The 24241-nt window shown below is 44.5% G+C and overlaps 1 protein-coding gene across 6 annotated transcripts in view; it reads right to left on the minus strand.

Annotated features, from left to right (window-relative positions):
• Positions 1-24241, minus strand: part of SPATS2L (spermatogenesis associated serine rich 2 like) — a 179857-nt gene continuing 155616 nt past the window's right edge. For all 6 annotated transcript variants that reach the window (XM_066280796.1, XM_066280800.1, XM_066280799.1 and 3 more), the window contains 5 exons: positions 17354-17412; positions 11263-11372; positions 7543-7645; positions 3665-3885; positions 1-895 (listed from right to left, as the gene is read on the minus strand). In XM_066280796.1, coding sequence (XP_066136893.1) covers positions 503-895; positions 3665-3885; positions 7543-7645; positions 11263-11372; positions 17354-17412 — 886 coding nt within the window. In that variant the 3' untranslated portion in view covers positions 1-502. The remainder of the gene's footprint in view (positions 896-3664; positions 3886-7542; positions 7646-11262; positions 11373-17353; positions 17413-24241) is intronic.

Genomic DNA, 24241 nt, shown 5'->3' on the forward strand with positions numbered 1-24241 from the left:
TCAAATGCAGCATATTTTAATTTGTTTCAAATAAAGCAATATATGTATATATATATATTTCAGAAAAACACCAGATGTTAAATTCTACAAAAGCGCATGTGTCTTCAGCAGATCATGTTTGTCTGATCAATAAGAATTTATTTTTTTCAACATTAACTCTCTAAATACGACCAATGGACTGACATCACTGCTACAACAGAGGCTGCTACCAAGCCTCGGATCTTGAGCCACGTGTTGATTTTCCTAACAAATGAGTAAATACTGCCTGGCTAAACGGCTGCAACGTCTTGATGAGAAAAAGCATCAACAGATCAAGCAAAGCCATGGAAGGTATGAAGCAAGCTAGCGCTGATTACTAGAATTAGTAAAAATGATTAAGAGAGGGTGACACAACCGTACAGGGTTTGTCTATTCTGATTGACTCTCTTTTGGCAGCGAATTGGGTCAGCACCTCGGGCAGGGAACCAAAACTGAGTGAGAACTGCTTTTTTTGTCTGCTAGCTCAGGCCACCAACGTCACAGCTGGGACTGAGAGGACCGCAGCATCTGTGGAGACTTCTATTCTCGTGGGACAGAGGTTGCACTGTGACACCCGGGAGACGTTACCCCGGAAAGGCCTGGCCTCCGCGTGGTCCGCGGGGTGCTGCCTTCGCCGCGGCTTTTCCGAGTGGACAGGGGCCTCGGGGGCCTTTGTCCCCAAGGAGGCCTCTTGATTTTTGACGCCCCCTTTGTTTTTGGGACGGAAGCCGTTGTGAGGCTGTCGTCTGTGTTCGTGGCGGTTGCTGCCCTTCCCCATCGGGTCTGCTTCATTACCGACGCCCTGCGGCTTGCTGGACCCATTTAGCCGGTTGTGATACTGTGGGTTAAATCTTCGTCTTTGGCTAGAAGACCCATTCTACCAAAAAAAAAAAAAAAAAAAAGAAAAAAAAAGAAAAAAAGAGATAGGTATTAGATGCCAACAAATTGCTTGTGACATCGGTAGACATCACAGAAACCAAGTCTTCAAGCTGCCAGTAAGCTTTATTTACATCCCAGACGAATATGACAACATATGCAAATGAGGTCAAGTGGATGAAATCCTTAAGCTTAAAAGAATAGTGGACTGTCTTATAAATGGAACTCCAAGGATATTACTGATGTTGAAACAGAGGTTATAGAGGCCTAAGACAGACAATTCTAAAACCAGGCCAAATAAAGTAAACTTAAAATGTAACAGAATAAAGTATAACCCAGAGGCAGGGCATTGATGATTCTCTAGGATGAAAATTCTGGGGACATTCCATATAGATTATGTATATAAATTCTCATTACATATATGAGAAAAAATGTAAAATTTTGTTTGTAATTTTTTTTCTCTAAAACAGTTCTTTTTTTCTATATTATTTCAAAATAAATATCACAGTTCAGAAATATTGTCTTGGGTAAACAGAGGGATGAGGTGTGTTCTGGTGGGATGTGGAGGGAATGTGTATTTTCATTGGGGTCACTGGTTCTTTTTCTAACTGTTGCAGTTCTCAGCCAACGAATTTTGAACGTCACAGTGAAAGGCTAGCCCCCTCCGACACATCGGCCCCCAAGCACAGGAGGGATGCGCAGAAGGAAGTAGTGGGCTAGTGTGTCTGCCGCTGAAGGGCAAGGTTTACCAGTTACTCGGGGCCAACAACAGCCAACATTTACAGAGCGTTCATCATGTGCCAGGTGCCATCTCATTTATCATCACAATCATCAGGCTTTAAGATAGTTGCTATTTTTTGTTTCATTTTATAGAGGAGGAAGATAAAGTTAAGGGACTTGTCAAAGGTCTTTTGTTAGGAAACGGTGAGGCCATTCCCACCTTACATATTGACTCCTGACAAGATTCACAGATAGGTTGTTAGATGAACACAGACCTTTAATGAATGAAAATCAAACTCCTATTACTAAAACGTGTAATTCTGTGAGTTAGGTTTATATATAAAGTTTGTAATTTGTGCACTGTGACTGGAAGGTACAGGTTTAGGGCAGACTCCGCCCTAACAGTTCTGGGCTCAGGGCCAGAGCACAAAGGCAGGCCCACATAGCACCTGCTTGGCTATGGTGTCTTCCCACCATACTCCCACCTCTGGCTCCAGAGCACAAAGGCAGGCCCACATGGCATCTGCTTGGCTATGGTGTCTTCCCACCATACTCCCACCTCTGGCTCCATCACACATTGTGAGGGGCCCTTGCGCACATGAATGGGCCACTCCAGCCTGCACACCTAAACTTCGTGCTCATCCTCACAAATAATCATCTTTGGACTAGGAGTGTGCAGACTGGTAGTGTGGTCTGCTCGCGAGATGCTGTACGCAAGGAAGTGGTCCGAAAAGAGAGGGCAGGCTCTACCGTTTGGGTACAGAATTACAGGATCTCAAGTATTTGGAGCACTTTCCAGGAGGGAGAGTACAGATTTTGGGTAGTCACACCCTGGGCTCGCTCTGTAGGGAGGCTCATGGCTGGGGGAGGACCAGGGTTACTCTAAAACACAGGGCCCAGCTCAAGACCCTTGCTGGCCAGGTTGACAGTCTTCTAGTTTATATGTATAAATATATTTCAACTTAAATGAGCCATTGCCTGCAATGTTCTGCTGAAAAATAGTAAAACAGGGAATTAAAAAATAGTTATGTGGATAGCATTTAATCTGGCCTCTTTTGGTTTTAAAGAGATTGTGCAAGGGGAGCTCAGACTAAAATTTTAGACTTTTAGTATGAGCTTTCATAATGAGCAAAGAACAAATGCTGTGAAGATGTATTTGGATTACAAGGAAAACAGATCTGATTATGATCTTAAAGCTAGGCATATACAAAACGTTCCTTGTTAAAGTGTGACTTTAAAGTTCATGAAGACATTCAGGGACAGAGGAATGCCTGTCAGTGTCATTAGTGTGACTTCTAAAAGACTGAGACCATGAAACCCAACAGGGCGCTCATTAGAACACCAGTGTTTTGGAAAGCTGAAATGTCTTTATAGCATGCCGGCTTCTGTACCATCAAATCCCGTTTCTTGTTCAGCCTCTAATGATAAGGGGGAAATCACTTCTCACAGAGACAGTGGCGAAGCAGAAGACTGCCTGTTGGATGCTTGTATTTTTAGGGGACAAACTAGCATGCCATTTTGAAATGTGTTCTCTTTACTGAAAGCCCAAGAGAAGAGAGAGAACTCTGGACTAACTTTGGCTTCATACTGATACTAAACGTAAGCGAGAATGAAAGAATCTTAGGTAATGAATGCCGGATGTCCTCCCACACTCACTGTGACAGAAACCAGGTTCTGAATCTTGTCCCCGTGTCTGTGCTTGACCCTTCTGCATGTGGGCCAGTTACGGGGGGCCTGGGGGTGGTTGCACTCGGAGCTGCTGCAGTTAGGCGGACTGTTTGCGGATGCGGTTAGGAATGAACAAAGGCCACTTCCTTCACATGGAAGGGCCATATGAAATGTGGGCTGGACGGACCAGGGAGGCCCGTGAGGCAAGTCAGGCAGGTGGAGGCCCCGAGGCCAGGCCGTGCTGCTATGGGTGGGAGGGTCTAGGTGGGAGCCCAGAAAGCTCTGTTTCTTCCTCTGCAAATGAGTAGTTCTTCCTCGCCCCAAAGACGAGGGTCCGCAGGACCCCTGGAGGTAACCCGAGAAGCCTCCCCAGAGCGCTTACCTGCTTATTAGGCGGCATGGTCTGGTGAGAGCTGTCCATGGTGCTGGGAAGGTTGCCCGCCATTTTGGGGTTTGCCATTTTACCCTCGGAGGGCTTGTTGTGATTGGACGATTTTCGGGTAAAGTTACTCTGTTTCCCAGAGGCTGCTGTGTGAGCGGTCAGCAGCGGCAGCAGGGAGCTGCAGGGAGTTCTTGAGGAATAGTTGTTCTTTGGATGTGTAACTGCAACAGGAGAGCACAAGGCATTCAGGGCGGTGCCACAAACAAGGCTGCCTCAGTACCCCATCAGGAGGAGATGGAGACAGGCAGGAACTTCATAAAAACACTCAGAAAAGTTTTTATTTTTAAAGATGTCATTTGAAAGGGCACCTCAGTGCTTGGAGACTACCCAATTTCTTCTGTGAGAATCACTTAACTGTGATTACAGCATAATCACTCAAGTTGGGAGACGTTTGTAGGAAATAAGACCTATCTGAGCAATTCTAATATTATTCCTTAGGCCAAGAACCACCAAGGGAAGATGGATAATGCAACGGTGCAGTGCCCCTCAGTCCTGCCCCTAGATGTCTCTTCCTCCTGGTTCCCCATGATCAAACCTGCTCTTGCTGTCCCTGTCAGATCCCTTGACCAGCTGGCACTCCGAGATCCTAAAGGACCAGGAGGTACATGGACACTTGGCCCATCAGAGCCATGATGTTCTGAGGGCATGAGACTAGGGTGATGACGGGTGTCAGGACCTTTGTCACCTGGGTTGTGCATATCCTCTGAACACAGCGCCAGGCCCAAAGGTGCCCTAGCGCATCCTTTCTATTTCATTACAGTGACATTATCTGGCCAGATAGCAACCCCATTTTCTTCAGCCCCACTGCAAACCTGCACCGATTCCAATACTACAGTCAATGCAGGCTAATCAGACAGGTCCCTGCCAGACTCAGGCACGTCTGTTCAATGTTTATTATCACTGTTCATGCTGGCTTTGAAAGGGGTGGTTTCTGATGGGGTGATTTCTATGTGATTATGCTGACACAAGGCCAGAGGGAATCAATCCAAGGATAAAGTCACGGTTCCCTCTCACGGGTCACTAGGATTTGATGGCCAGGCTGTAAAGCGAGACCTTTGAATCTTAAAATTGTCACCAATTTTTAGATGCAATTTTCTCTGCTACCTGTGTTGGATCAGCCTTAATCCTAGGGTTCTTGCAGAGGATTAGGAGTGACAAGTGGGATCAGAGAACATGACAAATGGCAAGCACAGGGATGTGCCTCTGGTCCGGTTGTTTTATAGGTAAAAGGGGCGACGGCCCGCTGGGGCTGTGCAAACAGCCCCCGGGGATTTCATTAGACTCAGTTTCGGGGGGGGGATCCTCCTTTCCTACAGCTCAGGGACCACTACTGCTGGTTCATCAGCTGTGGGCTTTCAGTGTGCTCTCAACAAAGCTGAGAAGGAAGGGCCTTCTGAGACTGTTGTCTCCAACGGAGGCTGTCCTTCATGCAGGCACCTGCCATTGGGTAAGGGATCGCTCCTCCCCCTAGACGTCACGGGGGGTGCCAGGGAGGGGAGCGGGTGAAGTCGTACACCCCTTCACGGCGAGTGCCAGGGAGGGAAGCGGGTGAAGTCGTACACCCCTTCACGGGGAGTGCCAGGGAGGGAAGCGGGTGAACCGTACACCCCTTCACGGGGAGTGCCAGGGAGGGAAGCAGGTGAAGTCGTACACCCCTTCACGGGGGTGCCAGGGAGGGAAGCAGGGGAAGTCGTACACCCCTTCACGGGGAGTGCCAGGGAGGGAAGCGGGTGAAGTCGTACACCCCTTCACGGGGAGTGCCAGGGAGGGAAGCGGGTGGAGTCGTACACCCCTTCACGGGGAGTGCCAGGGAGGGAAGCGGGTGAAGTCGTACACCCCTTCACAGGGGTGCCAGGGAGGGAAGCGGGTGAAGTCGTACACCCCTTCACGGGGAGTGCCAGGGAGGGAAGCGGGTAAAGCGTACACCCCTTCACGGGGAGTGCCAGGGAGGGGAACGGGTGAAGTCGTACACCCCTTCACGGGGAGTGCCAGGGAGGGGAGCGGGTGAAGCGTACACCCCTTCACGGGGAGTGCCAGGGAGGGGAGCGGGTGAAGTCGTACACCCCTTCACGGGGAGTGCCAGGGAGGGAAGCGGGTGAAGCGTACACCCCTTCACGGGGGTGCCAGGGAGGGAAGCAGGTGAAGCGTACACCCCTTCACGGGGAGTGCCAGGGAGGGAAGCGGGTGAAGTCGTACACCCCTTCACGGGGAGTGCCAGGGAGGGAAGCGGGTAAAGCGTACACCCCTTCACGGGGAGTGCCAGGGAGGGAAGCGGGTAAAGCGTACACCCCTTCACGGGGAGTGCCAGGGAGGGAAGCAGGGGAAGTCGTACACCCCTTCACGGGGGTGCCAGGGAGGGAAGCAGGGGAAGTCGTACACCCCTTCACGGGGAGTGCCAGGGAGGGAAGCAGGGGAAGTCGTACACCCCTTCACGGGGAGTGCCAGGGAGGGAAGCAGGGGAAGTCGTACACCCCTTCACGGGGAGTGCCAGGGAGGGAAGCGGATGAAGTCGTACACCCCCTCCTAAGAGCGGTGACAGGGTCACTTTGCATCAGGCTGAAGTAAAAACTTCAGGATGGGTAGTTAAATTTCCAATCATGAACCGGACTGCTTTCTTAGATACGGGACAGGCAAAAGCAGAGGGTGGAGAACGCCAAACAGACAGATTCTTTCATCGGGCGGGGACATACAGAAAAAAAAGAAAGCAATTAAAATCAGATAATTGCTGATGACACGTGAACAAGGATGCTCATAGCAGTGGTTATTTTAACAGTAAAAAAATGGAAGCAACCTAAATGTCCATAACCAGGGGACTAGTTGTGTCCATTTTACTTAAATACATTATGGGTAAAATATATTGGCATGGGAAAAGTTCAATCATGTATTATGAAATGATAAGAGCAAATTATATTACTATGTAGAGTTGTATAGCAAATTATAATATGTAGTATAATATATGTAATATATAATTGATACAGTAGACTTTATGTGCATAAAAAACATGAAGGATACACAAAAGTCATGTCCTATTCTATGTAATGTAGTTCTATAACTTTTAGATCAAGCTTATATTTTTTATATTCAGAAAAAAACCCAGTTTCCACTTTGACCAAAAAAAAAAAAAAAAAGTGCAGCCATTTCAAATTTTCAACTGACTATGAGGCTGTGGGTATTCCATGTCCCTCACTAGTCGTCCTTTGCTCCTTGTGGCCATCCTGAAAGCCACTTTCGTGCTCATTCCCACCTTTCCTGGAAGTGCGCTGGGGTGTGGGGAAAGGATCAGCCAGTTCCGTTGCACATTAGCTGCTCTAATTAAGGCTTACTAGCGAACAGAACTAAAGCTAATGGCTGAAGTGAGGTCTTTCATTATCTGCAGACTTCACTGGGCCCAGAACCCAGGGAGAGGCCAGCACGCACAAGACAGCTGGGCTCTTCGCGACAGTAGCCGATTGTTTGCAGACTTATTAGGAAGACTTCCTGTCAGTGTGACAGGTCCCTCCTGTAGAAGCAGGCTATTTGAAAAGAGAGAGGCAGTTTATTTGGCAACACTTGAGAAAAGTTTGCAGAAGGTATAAACTGGTCGACCTGTTCTGTCCTGCTTAATAAATCCTGGGGATTCACTGATGGGCAGTGGCATTTGAAGACTCTAAGTTCAAATCTTGACATTTCTAGTGACTCGTGTCATGACCTTAGATCATTAAATCTCATTAGCCCTCACTTTCCCCCCTAGGGGACCACGCTCTGACATTTCCGATATCAGCGCTGAACACCACCAGGATTACTCATACAGAATTATTCAGCAAGTATGCAACACTCACTTTCTCCGCAGAGCATGATTTGGTCCTTTAGCTGTTCAATGTCACAGGAGAATCGGGCAGCTTTCCCAAGCTCTTCATCATATTTACGCTCGCTGACAAAGTGCTGGGAGAAAGAGAAGTAAACCAGGAGTAAGGGGACCGAGGTGCGCTGCAGATGCGTTCACTCTGCTCTTCTGGTATTACCGATGGCGCTAACCAGGTAGGGGATGGCGCCAGTTCTGTCACTGCGAGGACCTGGCGAGCCAGCCTTGGTTTCGACCTGCCTGGAGCATATGTATATAGATCCTGTCTTTTCCCTGCCTGGGCTTAGAACATAATGGGATACAGGCAACATGTCTGTCTGGACTCATCTATTTGTTTGTTTGTTTGTTTATGAGAGAGAGAGACAGACAGACAGACAGACAGAGGGACAGATAGAACAGACAGGGAGGAGAGAGATAAAAAGCATCAATTCTTCACTGCGGCTCCTTAGTTGTTGATTGCTTTCTCATATGTGCCTTGATGGGGCAGCTACAGCAGAGCAAGTGACCCTTTGCTCAAGCCAGCGACCTTGGGCTTCAAGCCAGCGACCTTTTGGCTCAAGTTAGCAATGATGGAGTCATGTCTATGATCCCATGCTCAAGCCAGCCACCTCGGGGTCTCGAACCTGGGTCCTCTGAGTCCCCGTCTGACTCTCTATCCCCTGCGCCACCACCTGGTCAGGCTGGACTCATCTATTTAACCTTTAGCCTTTCGCCCTCCTTCTAGAATTTCATGGACTGTTGTTAAGTTTGTGGGCTGCATTTGGGCATGCTTCCTACTCTGGCCAGTGGCTTGTTCAGATAATACGACTCCTGAAGAGAAAGCATGTCGGCCTTCCCTAGACATCTATCTCTATTTCAATAGGGAACCAGAATTCCAACCAAACGGCCTTTAGTAACTAGAAAACATTATCTTGGTAGAATTCCAAGTGCTGTTAAAGGAAGTGGGAAAGAGATTATTTTTCAATTCATTTGAAATTAAGATTTATATGTTGATGAAAGAGTGAGAAATAGAGAAATAACTATGACTCAGTTCCTCCTTGAGTTTTCCACCTGATGAGGGAAACACATCCCTAAATAGGATCTAGGATAGAATGTGGTAAGTGCTTCAGAGACATAAAAGAGGAAGAAATGATTTCCCACAGAGGAGAATGGAGAGTTATGTAAAGAAAGCATTTGAGCTGGAATATTAATAATAATAATAAAAAAAGGCCAAATTCTTAACAGATAATCTCATTTTCATTTGATCAAAGCATTATGAAGACAGTGCTATTATTACCTCTATCTCACAAAGGGGGAGCTGGGGTCCTAAGAATATTTAATTTATCCAAGAGTACAAGAGCTAAACTGTTTCACCTCAGAGCCCATGTTAGTAATCATTTTATGTCCAGTAGGGTTGGGATAGGCAGAAATGACACTTGGAAGATGAATGCGTTTCAACAAACCAGGAAGCTGGCAACTTCACACTCCTCACTTCTTGTTCTCTTAAAGAGAGATAAAAGTCAGACTAGGTCTGTACTGGAGTCCAGCCGTGGCTTTTATCCTGCCACACGGGGGAAGATCAGACCTGCTCTAGGGCTATAACTTTGGTGTTAGGGTAGATGACCAGGCTGGAGGCAGACTGTGAGGGGGGGAGAATAATTTGGAGGCTGTGGAGATTGAGTGAGTGAGTGAGGAGCAACAAAGGCCAGAAGAGAGGGTGAGGAAGAAAAGACGTCTAGAGCCGCTCAGGACCCTGGGCATGGGGGTCCTTACTTCCCTATTCCTTTTCATGCTGAAGCAAAATGGAGGGGCTGGGAAAGTCCCTCGCCACTTTCCACCACACCTAACCAGTTTCACACCCACACGAGCAGACAGTCCTACTTATAAAGCCTGTAGCCACTGTGTCTTCAAAGAACACTAGTTCCCAAGAAGTACTGTATTTCCCCATGTATAAGACGCACTTTAATTTTGGGACCTGAAATTTGAAAAAAAATGTATTACATAAAGTTAATGAACTCAAGTTTTTTGTTGTTTATTTATTTATTTATTTATTTATTTATTTATTTATTTAGTATTTCTCTGAAGCTGGAAATGGGGAGAGACAGTCAGACAGACTCCCGCATGTGCCGGACCGGGATCCACCCGGCACGCCCACCAGGGGGCAACGCTCTGCCCACCAGGGGGCGATGCTCTGCCCCTCCGGGGCATCGCTCTGTCGTGACCAGAGCCACTCTAGCGCCTGGGGCAGAGGCCAAGGAGCCATCCCCAGAGCCCGGGTCATCTTTGCTCCAATGGAGCCTGGGCTGCGGGAGGGGAAGAGAGAGACAGAGAGGAAGGAGAGGGGGAGGGGTGGAGAAGCAGATGGGCGCTTCTCCTGTGTGCCCTGGCCGGGAATCGAACCCGGGACTTCTGCACGCCAGGCCGACGCTCTACCACTGAGCCAACCGGCCAGGGCCCGAACTCAAGTTTTATTCATTACAAAATTCATACAGCTCCTTATCATTGTCAAAAATCCCATCCATTTGCTTGTCCTCATCTGTATCTGATGACGAATCACTGTCTTCAACAAGCGCAAAAACAAGCGCAAAAAAGAGGGAAATGCAAGTAAAAAAACCCTACGGCCACTATATAAGATGCACCCAGTTTTTAGACCCCAAATTTTTCAAAAAAAAATAAAAAAAGGTGCATCTTATACATGGGGAAATACGGCAGGTCAGAAGCTGGTGTGCATGTGTGTGTACATATGTGTGTATGTGTGTTTAGTATACTGGGTGGAAAAAGAGAATAAGGGGAAACTTATAAACTCTACCTTCCTATTTTATTGTAGATACTTGTTTTTGCCTTTCTGGTAACCATTTCTCCTCCTGGTAACTGTACCCCAACGTGGTTTTGAAGATCCACAGTCTTGGTGAGTCTGTTAGTTCAGACCTCCCTCGGCTAAATGGTGGGTGTGACCCAAGCTGAGGCCCCAATCGAAATCTCTCTTTAGGACTTGAATCAAGCGTGTGGTGGCACAAAGGCTGACGCTGTCTGGAGGTCACTCACTCAGATGGCGCCCTGGAGCCTGTCTGGTGATCACTGCTGCCTACCTTACCCACGCTTCTGCCTGACTGTAGCCCAGTGTCTTCAGCTCGTGCTCTGCTTTGCTGGGCTACACTCATATTCTTTCAAATTGTACTTGTTCTTGAGGTTAGGCAGGGTCAGATTTTATTGCTTACAACTGAAGAACTCTAATAAATACATATTTGTGGTGATATCCTTAATAAAAGGGCAGCTAAGACGAGACAAGGATGTAGGAAAGACATCTCCACATATTGTACATTCTTTAGAACCCTACTGTTATATAATGTTCAGACTTGGTGTGTGTTTACGTGGTGTGCTTATATACGTACGTACACATAAATTACAGACGGTGAAAGTAATAATCTCCCATCTCTGCTAAAATTCATGGTTGAATACCTTTTATTTAGGTCAGTCCCAATAGACTAAGAAAATAGCTTGTACCTCTCTCTGTATTAGTATGTCCTTTCACACCACAGCATACTTAAATGTAGGGATTAGACAGTTCTTCCCCCTTGCATTCTCTATTCTAGCCTTGTTAGAGAGCGCTGGGACTATGATGTGAGGTCCTCAGAGAGCAGAGCGAGGGGTACAATACAAACACAACGGAGAGCAGATCTGTGGCTCACGATTCAGGCTACGATCGTTTAGAACTGACCTTAATTTCTGCCCTGAGTTCGGCCAGCTGCATCTCTGCCATCTGACTGGCTAGATCAGTAAGTCTCTTTAGTTCTTCTGCTTTCTTCTGACGAGCAGTCAGGATTTCCACTGCCAAATAAGGAGTAGTACGTTAGGGCCAGAGATTTAAACATATTCAATGACCTAATTTCTTGGAATCAGTTCTCCTTCCACAGAGTGATCACTCTGTTGGACCATGACTATGTTTTCGGAGTTGGTCATCGAGGTGGGTTTGCCAATGACGCTCATTACCAACCACCTATTTCTGTATGTCCTTACCCACCAACTCTGAGCCTTCTGATTCACTGGACACCCACAGCCTTCATTTTCCTCACTGGGGTCTGATCTCACTCACTTAATTTGGACTTTGAAATGTGTGTATTACTAATGGCTATTTCTAAAAAAGATACTTATTAAATTCCTAGCTTAATGGTATTGCAAAAACAGGGAGTCCCTTAAGCAAAACCCATTCTATGTGCTGTACTATTAAATTCTAATGGTGCCAGACTTTCTGAATTTTCACACATACTCGTTTTGGGCAACTTGCTGTGTTATAGGAGTATGACATAAAGGTTTTACTTGATTAGATTTTTGTGAGCTAATATCTTGTTTTGATATTCTGCAGATATGTTTCTATTTTGCAATCAGAAATAAGTTCCTGACCAGAGTGTCCTGTCTTTGCTATACATGTCCCACGGAAAACACCTCAAGGGTGAGTAGAATCCCTTTTGAACTGGATTTGTGTGCACTCTTCAGCATCTATACATGTGGCAAAGACCCCAGGGAGCTCTCTGGTACCACATTTCACATATCTGTCAGATGAACTAAAGGTTCAAGTAGATGTAGTGGCCCATGAGTTAATTTGTGTGTGTGTGTGTGTGTGTGTGTGTATTTCCCATAAGATCATGGAACTCAAAAGCAATGAATATGAACCTATGGGGTGAGATTTAAATATGAAGTCTGATCTTTCAATAGATAGATTTATAGTTCTTCACGTGAAGCCACATATAAAATGCCTTCATTTCTTTTGGACAAATATTTTGAATTATAAGAAAGGAGAGGTTCACTTCCCTAAGATAATATGCACTTTAAATTTACATTCCATTCTTGGCTGATCAAAGGTCAACTGTTGCATTAGACCTGATTCACAGCATACATACATGCAAAGCCAAACAATGTGATTTCTCATCATCAGAGTCCTTAATTTATAAATGTCAAAAAGTCACCCTAAAACCCCAAAAGAAGTTCAGAAGCAATCAGGAGTTGAGTTCATGCAAAACATAAACCATTCTTCAGACAGACTGAGAAACATTACCTTTTCATGCCGATATCAATGCTGAGATGGCAGTAAGAAACCTATAGTTCATAAAGCCGTATCATCTGCCAAACTTCTCTAATTATGCTTTGATTTCCCAGGGCTCCCTGCCTCCAACTCACACCACCATGTAGCTGGGCAGGGGCTGATCTGTGCCTGGCAGTCTTTCAGAATGCAGAAGAGCCAGAGAAAAATCTGTCCCAGTGATGAAAGTGAAGGGAATTTTCATCTGAACATAGGCAGTATATTACTGAATGAGGTTCCAGGTTACCCAGTCAGAACAGAGGACAAAAAAAGATGATCCATTATCACGTTTGGCTACAGAGTACATATGTTTTGTTTGATCCACACATGACAAGTTAATTTTTCAAATTAACTGCTCACATTTGAAAATTAGAAGAGTCCATTTGAAAGCTGGATTTCTGGCTTCTCTTAAAATATTGGGATTTCTGGCCATAGCCAGCAAGCACTCCCATATGGCAACAACTGGCCGGAGCTGAGAACTCGTTGCCTTTTTCAGGTGAAGCATAGCTCTCAGCACGGCTCTCAGCATGCCTCGTCCCTCCCTGCCCTGTTCAGCTGATGAACATTACCTGCCTAGCCTCTATAACAGGCATCCTCAATCACAGCAGAGACTGTACGTGTAGTCATTTGTGTCCACAACACTGAGGGGCAGGTACACAGTGGGTGCCCCGTATGTTTGCTGAATGAAGAATTGAGTGAGTGAACAGATCCCTTACTTAAAAGGACTATGCAGAGAAGGATAGAAGTTCCTTTTCTACAAGGAGCCACTTAAGAATGTCCAGGACTCATACCTTTGATTATTTGTTTGCCATTATAATTCAACCCATGGATGGGACTTATGTCTGGAGCAAGAGAAAATTATTTTTGAGTAAAAAGATGAACCAAAGTACTTTCTTCTTGCAAAGAAGAAAAAAACAAAATTTCGGAAGGCCCAGACTTGACAAACAGCTGGTATAGAGGTCAGCAGACCCAGAGAGACTACACAGTTAAACAGACCCAACTTTTCTTAATGGATCATTCGTGGAACCGGTAACAATTAGGGGCAATTGTTCTTTTTGATTAAATAGAACTTAGGCATTCACCCCAAACAAAAGATTTTGTAGAAACAGATATAAATGGGCCCTAAAATAGGAATGCAGGTGCAAGATCACCAATAAAGTCTTAGTTTACACTCATGCAAATGTACATGGAAATGAGTATGTTGCATCAGCAAATGTGGGGATGAGTTTTACATATCGTCTCATTAACATTTCAAAGACTTTCCTTATGAGAACACCTTCAAACTTGAGATCTAAAGCCAAAATTCTTTGGGGGGAGGCAGCATTTTCACCTCAAGAACATCAATCATAGAAATAAAAAGGAAAAACAAAACCCAGATCAGATCCTAAAATTCATTGATCCTAAAATTTAAAATAGAATATGTATGTTTCGAAAGCATCACCCTTTCATAAATCTTTAGAGGGGGACAGTTTCTTTAGGGTTTCATTGCATTTGGAACTTAATGTTATTTAGGTACTTCTATAAACAGTATCTGGAATGCTGAAATTCATTTTCTCAACAGGATTTATAAGTTCCTTCAAGTTTTAAAAAACACATTGGAAGCTTGCTCTATTGCTTTGAACCATGGACAGTTTTAGGGTGTCTCAAATAACACTCCTTAGCACTGGGTGTACTTGAAATCCCGGGGCGGGGGGTTCAAGCAGGAGCTGGGGCAGAAGTAGCTCTTCAAGCACAAAGAATCTTTGAAATTCTTTTTATTCCTAAAAAAAATTCTTGTGAATTTTGCATTTTACTCCATAATCTATCTGTGTGCCTATTAATATAAAGTAATGCTTTCTCCCCGTATCTCTTGTAAACTTGGCACTCTAAGAACAGGCCTCTGCGTGGGCCTGCGATCCCTTGGGTGTGCACACTAGCTGAGACCCCAAGCACAACCACGAGGCCAGTTTCTCCGTCTGTAAAATGTAATAACCACACACACCCTGTAGGGTTATTGTAAAACTAAATGAAGTAACTATGTGAAGTTTAGTATAGTCCACTCAACAAAGGCTAACCACAAATATCATTAATAAAGTGAGATATATTCATTTAGATGACGCTTCCTCGTTTTGTAATTATACTAATGTTCACCAATATTGGATTCCACAGCCTATAGACACTGAATAATTATAATGGTTTGCTTACCAAACATTATGAAGTACCTATAGGCTTCTCAGAATTGTGTTATGTGCCATGAGGGTTACGGGAGCTTATGTTATAATTGAGGAAATATGGTTATACCATGTGCAGTAAATGCAAAATACTCGTGAGACAGTAGATAAGCAAGCTCAAGATGGTGGCTGTAAAGACAGTTCAGTATTATGTGGGGAGAGAGTCCATGGTTCCTTCTGTCTGTGGAGAAGACATAGTTGACTTGAGCGTGTCAGCTGAGGGCTGCTGAGTAACCCCTCTGACCTCCACTTTCTTACTGTCATGAGAGAGGATCAGGCGAACTTCTTACTAACCAGAGCTTTTCCCATGTGCACACACACTGAGTCAGGGACTGTGCTAGGTGCCTGACACATTCTCTCATTTTATCTTTACAATAGCTGAATGAGGAGATAGATACTATTCTTATTCCCCCCTTTCTGATATGGGACCACAGACTCTAAGAAATTAACAAAATGGCTCAATGTCACACAGCCAATAAATGGGTAGAACTTGGATTTAAACTCAGTTCTGCTTGCCTCCAGTGCATAAGAACGGGCTTCCCCAGGACTCTGGGTGGTTCTAAAACCTTTGGGAAGTCAGGTGACTCCTATCAACCAATCTAGCTGTTTCAGCTAGCCTGCCAGCTCCTGTAGGTCACTGTTTGCTGTTTATCCCAGTCACTAACAGTGCTTAGCACACAAGGAAGCACGCAGTAAATGTTTACTCATTGAATGAGATGTAAAAACGGGAATGCTCTCCAGAGATGCTCTGAATTCCACAGGTCTTGACACTTAATATTGTTCCAAGAAGAAAGAATGAACATATGAAATCTCAGGTCTTTTGTTAACCTCTTACAAAGTGATGTGCTAGCAACTTTCTGTGTTGGTGCTAAAGAAAAATTTTGTTTGTGTGAGTTCTTAGCATTTTTATCAATAGGACGTGAAACTGAAAAGGAAAAATAAGCTTTACCTGAGAAACAGGGAAAATCTCGTCCTGTGGAAATCTACTTTTACTAAAGAAACTAACAAATTACTTAAGAATAAAACAATGTCTCAGTCAAAGGGATGGTGTCACTGCCTAGACATTCCACAGCCTAACCCTGGATCGCTTTCAGTTTTATTTAATAAAACCTGCTCTATGTTAGAGTCTAAAATGTTGTTTAAAATTATTTAGAAAAATTGGGTAACAAAAGTAACGATAGCTATTTTTCATAAAGGGATTACTGAACTATGGCCAAGGGCCAGGTGAGAAAAATACAGAAAGAAGGAAGAATCTGGTCTGATCCTTCATTCTGGTAAAAAATGCATTGCAGTCAAAGAGAAAAGGGAAGTTAGCTGAAACCTGGTTGGGGTTTTATCTCATGAGTTTATCTAACTCATGAGATACAAATTCAGTAAAGATGAAGAATTTAAAATGCCCAGGAGAAAAGAATTGTAAGAGTAAATCTCAGCTTTAAAATATGGTCTTAGGGTTCCTATTAATGGAGTTGACTGAGTTACATAATGAGGGGGCTGCGTGTCCATTTGTGGCTCGTGTTGAACCTGACTGTGCAATCAATCTTGTCTCAGCTGAAATTTTCGACACATGAGATGGTAAATCTGCCTTACTAGCTGTTGAGTAACTTCACAACAGTGGAAAGTTTTAGAAGTAACTATAAAGATAATAAAATGAATCAAACCCAGAGTGCTACTATTTTGTGTTAAAATTAGGAAAAGTCATGCAATGATCAAGATTGTCTGCGTGTGTTCATCATTTAAAGAGAGTATTTGGTGCATTAAGCAATCTTACTTGTGATTTCAATTTAAAACGTAATTCATTTTCTTTTGAGGTGTCAAGATGGCAGGTGTTGGCAAATTTGACTAAGTTTGTGAAGAGAATTGGAGTGATTTAAGAAAACTTCATTGAGTACATCTTTAAGTTTGAATTATTACTCTTATAAGAGTTGTTTAAAAGCTTGGAATACTTCACCCATTAGGTTTGTGCATTTGGCTCCTGAAACATCTGAAGTACTCGGAAAAAAAATCAGATATATTAAATTTAAAATGTTATTCAAAATCATAAGAGGAATTAAAGTGAGTTTCATATGGTGCTAAATTTTAGGGGAATTTTATTTGTTAAACTCGAGTTAGTTGAACCTAAAAGAGGCCGAGTGAAAAGGACTGTGTAAGCTGCACAGCAAGATTTGTAAGTTGTGAAGGCTTAAAAGTTTTAAAATTTAATGTCATTTTAAACCCATTTAAACTACTATAGTTAGTCCAATATATTCACCAAAGTCCCTTTGGACTTTAAATAGCTCAGCTGATACCTACTGTTTGCTGAGTATCGACTCAGCCACCTGCTCAGTGGGTGCTACCACTCTCCTTTGCCAAACGAGGTTACTGAGTTTCTGGGGCGAAGTGACTTCCCTAAGATTACAGAGCTCGTGAGCCAGGGTCACTATGTGAATTTTAGGACCTGACTCAGAACCCATATCGCTGTCAGCCTGATCTACAGGTTGCTTCTGACTGGGAGCTTCTAACCCAACAACCAGGTGTCTACTTACTGGCTTCTTCTTTAACTTTATCCATTTCTGCCATTAACGAAACTTCTTTGTCAATGATGCTGGGGAGAAAAAAGAAAAGACAACAAAAACAAAAGCAAAGAATGCTCAATCAAAGGCAAACTTTTAATAAGCACTGGAAGTAAAAAAAAAAGGATTATTTTCATTAAACAAAATTCAGAATTACCATAAATATTTCTATGTTACGATGCCAGCGGCACACTCCGCTTTTCCAGAAATGAGGCAATGTGGTAGGGGTGCTCTCAAGTATTACATAGTGACATCTGCTGATTAAATCATTGTCAGCAAATCTAAAAAAAAATGCCTTTTCAGACTTTCAGAATGGCACTGCTTTGAATTTAAATTTGGGAGTATTTTTGCCCTATGAATTCCAGAGTTCCAAAACAATATAATAAGTATTTAAAAAGCTGGCACCCAGGTTATCACGACCTGCAGTTCTCAAATGTCTTTTTGCTTCTTTGCTCTCCCAGAGTCTGGCTGGCAGGGTGGGGGGGATGGGCCCAGCTTTGATGCATGTGGTCCTAGGACCTACTCTGAGAAATATGGTCTGGATCAATCCATCCACATGCTCTATAACATGAGTCTGTGCCTTCTCACTCCCCCCAAATAAGCATCTCAAGCATCTTCAAATGAATGTTGTTCCATCATACTGGTGTTTATTTTTGGTTAATCTTTTGAAAAGGTATTACCCGCATACTGTAATCCAAAGCTTATTCCCCCCATCCTATTACTCCCAATTTCCCTCCGCAAAGCAACACATCTTCAGAAGTCCCTTATATGTATATCCTTTTCAGACTTTTCTGTCTGTATAAGCATAGATGTGACATTTTTTTTTATTTTTCAACCATAAATATTTCAACACATATCTAAAAGATAAGAACTTTTGGGGACTATACTCATTAATACCTAAAAATGTTAATAGTTTCAAGTTATCAGATATTAAATTTCCCTAATTGTCCCATCCAGTTTAAAAGTTTATTCGAACCAGAATCTAAATAAGCCCTGTTCATTGCAACTAGATGATTCTCTCTTAAACCTGTTTTAATCTATAGATTCCCTCCCATCTCTTTTTTTTGTTGAAGAAGCCAGGTTGTTTGTCTACCATCATCCAAGGTCTGAATTTTGCTCCATGATATTTTATAACCCCATTTTTTCATATTTCTAATAAACTTGTTATGATAGAAAATTTAATGATATTAGCAGCCATTGATGGTCATTGCTTGGATCCATAGGGTTTTAAAAGTGCAGATATTTAAATTGTGTTACTCCTTCATTTATATACTGGAAATCTTCCATAAAGAAAAACCTTCCCTTACCAACTATTTGGGTTATCATGAAGTAGTTTGTCTGTACAAATGCTTGCTTCTCCCCTTTTATTATCACTTTTCAAAATGACAGTTGGCTCTTTAGCATCCTCCAAAAGTAGCCAATAAGACTTTTGGCTTGTTTGTACAGTTTAATTATGAACTCATACAAAATGTACTTAACATGCACTATTCTTGTCGTCCTTATTACCACTCAGATTGTTCCATCAGATGTGCCTTTTTCTCCTCCATCAGACATACTTCTAAATTTTAAAGTGTGTTGGAGATGGATTTCCTCTTGAGAGGAACTATTTTGTGTATTTGTCGCGGTAAGAAGTGGTTCCCGGATACAGCTATAGGAGTGTTGGCAATCCCAAACCGGACGACGCGACTGACCCACACTCTTCATGTGTCAGGACTGTGCTGAGGAGTTCAGCTCTGGCCCATTGGAAAGCCTCATGGGGAGAACGGCCGTGTAGACTGAATGGCAAATTCTGTAGGACTGGGCGCTCAGCCAGCCGTCCAGCTCAGACATCAGCCATCCCCACCACACGTGGTCACTGGACAGGATCACTTTGATGTAACCAGCACATCGGGTTACCAGTACCTTACTTATTGTCATTATACAGGTATGATATCAATGTGTTTTAATATAGGCAATATGTGATATTTTAGGAAAAAAAAGGTGTATGGTGAGAAGGAAGTCTTTATCCCATCTCTGTCCCAGCTTGCTCAGTACTCCTCCCTGGACGTCTCTGCGGTTATCAGCTTCTTGTGTTTCCTTCTAGAGACCGTCTACTCACTAACCAGCAAGTAAGGACTGGGAATGATAGGAAATGCCAGGTTGGATCAACAGGCTCCTGCCCCTGTGATTATGAGGTAAGTTTGGTTTCTCTATCAAGTTCACAAATGTAGCCACCCCGGAGGCCAAGTGATTTTTAGTTTTTCTTTTTTACAACCCTCCTAGGGCAATTCCATGTTAGTTTAGAAAAACATGGCTAAGCTATTAGGGAGGTAAGGTAAGAACCTAGAGATCTGGGGTTAGGAGCCCAAACGACAACAGTATGGCATTTCCAGGGGCCAGGGCGTTCATACGCTACTGGAATGGGAACACTGCTTGGTGTGCTCGGCGTGCACACAGACACTGAGGAAGTGGCTGGTTTCATGCCCGGGCCTCGGCAGATGAAAGAGGCAGCGGCCTGAGGGCAGAGTGAGCACAGGAAGGTTAAGTCCCACCCCACCCCAGGCCTGATACAAATCTGAGAGATGGCTTAGGATTTCCCCAGGGTGTGGAGTAGGAGTCCCGACAACTTCTTTGGGACTTCAGGGGCTGGAAGAGCCCAGCTGACTTATGGGTAAGAGGTCACATGAGACTTGTAGGTCACTTGTCCTCTTCTCCAACGGTGTGTAGCAGGGTTGCACAGGTTTGGGCCGGCTCTACAGGAACATGCCACAGAGAGCACTAGAAACGGGGAAACTGACAACACAGTCCTCCATGGAACACATAGCTGCCGAGTGCCGGCCATGTGCCAGTTAGGGGTGGTGGGCGGGGAATAGGGCTGGGGATAAAAAAAATTCCTGCCACTCTGAGGAGCCTACATTCTTTTTGGGAGAGCTGAGAGGAAGAAAGTACTAAGGGGACATCTTCACTGTGTCTCCAGAGAAATGACTGGGGACACAGTAAGAAACGGGAAGGTAAAGGAAATGATGATGGCGAGAGGAAGAAATTAGGGTTTCCCCACCCTCAACAACCCAGAAGGTTTCTAATTAGTCTCTTCTGTACACACGAAGTATAGAACAGAAATGCATGCATGTGATTCGAGAGTGGGTGTCTTTAGACTTCCAGTGGGGTGGGGTGGGGGAGCAGACTGCAGAGAGAGGGCCAGGACAGCCTCACATCCCCTCCAGCCCCGGTCCCCCCAGACAAGGCCTGGGTACCCCCAGACAGACCCTGGAGGCTGGAGCCCTGCAGCCTGTGTGTATGTTGGGTGTGGAGGACAGTGAAGGAAGGGGCCTTGGCTAATTTCTTTACCAGCTACAAAATCGTGGCAAATTTTTGTTAAGTTTGTTGACATAATTATGTGCCCAGAGAATTTACAAGATGGACATCTGAGGTATATAATACATATCCCCAGGTAATGCACATTACACAAAAGCTGGGTATTCAGACAATGGTTAGTTCCGGCCTTCTGGGCTAGCCACTAGAGGAATGAAGGTTATCCTTAATAAATTGTTAATCTGCTTAATGCCCACTTGAGGATGTGAAAAAGCCTGTGGAGTTGGCATCAAACCACGTTACTATTCCTCTGCGTATTTCAACAAAACACTGTCCTCAAGCGTCTTAGTAATTCAAGCACATCTCTGTATGACTGCTTTCAAAGCTCCTGTGAATAAAGGCAAGCCGAGGAATCTCCGCTGAGTCAAGACCCTATTCTGAACTGATGATCTGAATGCAAATCAGGGTCAGCTGCCGGCCTGAGACAGTTCCCACTGAGCCTCCTGCAGGAATCTCAAAAAGCTGCACCTGTAGGTTTCCCTGGGTTTAGCTTTCAAGGCAGCAGACCTGTGGAGGGAAGGACGGCTGTGGGAAGTGGGTGCGGAGGGTGAAGCCGTAGAGGCCTGCCTGTCCTCTGGCAGGCTGTCAGCGAGGAGCCAACGTCACGTCAAGCTGAGTGCCACACCAAAGGAAAGGTCCAAGAGGAAGGACTGTGTCTGAAACCCCCAAATGCCCACAGGGCCTGGCGTCACTTCCAGCTTGGTGAGGAATTTCATCAGAGCCATTTGCAAGTCCTACTTAATCTTCTCAGAGGTACTAGGATAGAGATACACACTGCATGCTGCCTAATGAAAAACACCTCTGCAGGCTGGCTAAGGACAGAGCGCTGGCAAAACCCCTGTACGGAGTTACCAGATACGGAGGGCTAAAGAAGGCCTTTGACGGGAATGCTATCAGAGAGTGGATGTGTCACAGAAAAATCACAGGCAGAGTCACGAGCCACATTCCCACAGGGGAAGCAGAAAGGTCACCTGCTTGCTTTTGAGGTAAACCTGTGTAGATGGGTATCAGCCCTCAGTTGCCTTAACATGAAAGCTGATGAGAGCTAACACATCCTGAGTGCTTACCGTGTGCCAGGCACATTAAATAGAGCACCAGTGCCTTACTGAATGATCTTATACTCAAGCTTCAGGATGCCCCGAGGGTCTGAGCTCTGCTCTCTGCTCACCACAGGGCCTTGGCACGTGCCCTTCTCTCTGCTGGAAGGCAACACTCCTTCCCAACCCTGCTTTTCTTCATCTCATTAACTGAGTATTCCTTCAGGTCTTTGCTTAATCATCACATCTTCAGGAAAGCTCTGAGTTTTTAAAAACTTCCGTTCAACTTTAGGATCTTAGACTATTGTGGGTTGCTTGACAAAATCTGCTTGATAGTGATGAATGTAAGGGAAGAAAACATATTCATTTACCCATGGCATTTCAATAATGAAACTTCTTAATTGTTACATGGTAGTTCTTGCATATAAATCATATTTATGCAAAAATTTATATCATTTTTGTCACTGACCGAACTTAATCATTTGAGACACACTCTTATGAATAAAAGTGCAAAAATATTCACCAAACCATACAGGGTTTGGCTTAGAATCAAAACAGGTAGGTAATGATTCTGTCTGCAAACTGAGGTGGTAATAAATTATTGAAATCTGTGCTTTCCCCCCACTAATCATCTGCAAGTCTACGTTTTGAACATTTTTGCGTTTCAACAGTGATCATCTGTACCTGACAGAAACACAGAACTCTTTAACTGGCTTTTCACTGACCACTCACAGCTCTCTCCGTGGTGGGATAATGTCCTCTGGAGGGCACCAGACCTGTGCTACATTGAACACGCTCTGCCTAGACTGAGCGCACACAAAACCCACGCTGACCTCGCCGCTTTCAGATGTGCCCTTTCTCCTTCCAAAAACACATCTTCTCATTTTATCTAAACTTCCAGGACAGTAAAATTTTATTCTGTTGCCATAAAAAAAGCTTTTATTATCAAAGCAATAAGATGTAAGGGGAAGGAGATTATCATGGCAAAGCCTTTACGGTTTATTATATAGTTAATCACAGAGATAAAGTGTCATTTTATAAAAACATTCCACTGTCTTGATTCCTTTCTATGGAGGACTAGTAATAACAATAATAAAAAGCATCAGAAAGGCACTTGGGCAGGAACAGATTGATCACTTCCAGCTCTGTGAAAAGACTCTCCCGTAAATTGGGAGACGAGCACGAGGGACAGAGCTGCTTCATGTGGAAGCCTGGCTGAGCCGGGTCAAGTCCCAGCTCTTCATAAAGGAAGATGCTGTGATAGGGAGCAGCCGAGGGACTGTCAGTGGTTGATAAGCTGGAGAGCAGAACCAGCTGGTGGATCCTGAGCAATGAAAGCAGAATTTCAAAGGGATTTAGAGAAATCAATCCTCAACAGCAGCCAGGGTTAGATGTTGAAGAGTTAAAACTAGGGCACCTCCCGTCTTGAGTAGTTTGCCTCAGGGATGCTGTAGTGAGAGAAATTGCCTGGGACTATCTGATCCCAGACAATTTTGCTTCAGAATCTTCTTGTGGGTGAAGAGCTTCAGTCTGGAGTTTTCTTAACTCCTTAGCTGCCAAGCAGAAGCAAGCAAGCAGAGAGCTTCAGGAAGGAGACGAAGCCCAGAGCCCTAGCAGGATGAGCAGACTGAAAAAGAGCCCCCTGCCCGCCACACCTCCGGCCCATGAAAGGGAAAGAGCAAGTGGAAACTGATGGAGCAAAAGACGTCTGATGAATGCTAGGGTGATGGTCAGCCTTCCTGGCCTCCATACTTTACATAGAGCACACAAGTGAATGATACGCTGCAAAGCAAGAAGTCCCGTATAAAGGATTTCTATTTCTCTCACATTTCACATATTTCCCCAGGGTGTGTTCTGCTCCTTACTGTTGTTTCAGGAGTGAGAACTATGAATGCCCAGAGGAATGCCAGCTGGGCTCTTGACAGCCTGTAGCACCCAGTGGCCACTGGGTGGGCCTTCTGCTGAGGAGTTAACACCGGTGGAACAGGCAGCCTGTATTGCCCACAAATTCAGGATTCTATGTCCCTTCCCTGTAGGTGAGGATTTTATCCACCCGGTGGAAGGCAGAAAAGCTCCCTGTATACATTTAGGGTGTATGGTACCATAGGTACCATTTTCAGTCCAACTTCTCAAGTGTTACCAAAAATTCTTGGACCCAGGGCAAAATTAGTCAGGAGTTTCAACTTATCTGTTTCTCAGGCACAAATCCAACAGGACTGTGTGTGGTTCTCTATTCCTAGGTCAGGAGGACTGGCAGCCCTATCGCTTAAGACAGGCACCTGCATGTGGTGCCCATGCTCTTGCACGGCTGCCAATTTCTCATTCCTCTTTTCTCTGTTTTGCTTCCTAACAGGTAGTAGAATATGCCTCCCCAAAATATGGCACTCTGGTGTATTGATTATTTTGACCTATTGGCACTTGAAAAACAGCAAAGCGGCTTTTCTAAAGTCCTCTATCTGCCTAAAGACAGGTC

The sequence above is a fragment of the Saccopteryx bilineata genome, chromosome 5 (genome assembly GCF_036850765.1).
Source record: "Saccopteryx bilineata isolate mSacBil1 chromosome 5, mSacBil1_pri_phased_curated, whole genome shotgun sequence".
Lineage (NCBI taxonomy): Eukaryota > Metazoa > Chordata > Mammalia > Chiroptera > Emballonuridae > Saccopteryx > Saccopteryx bilineata.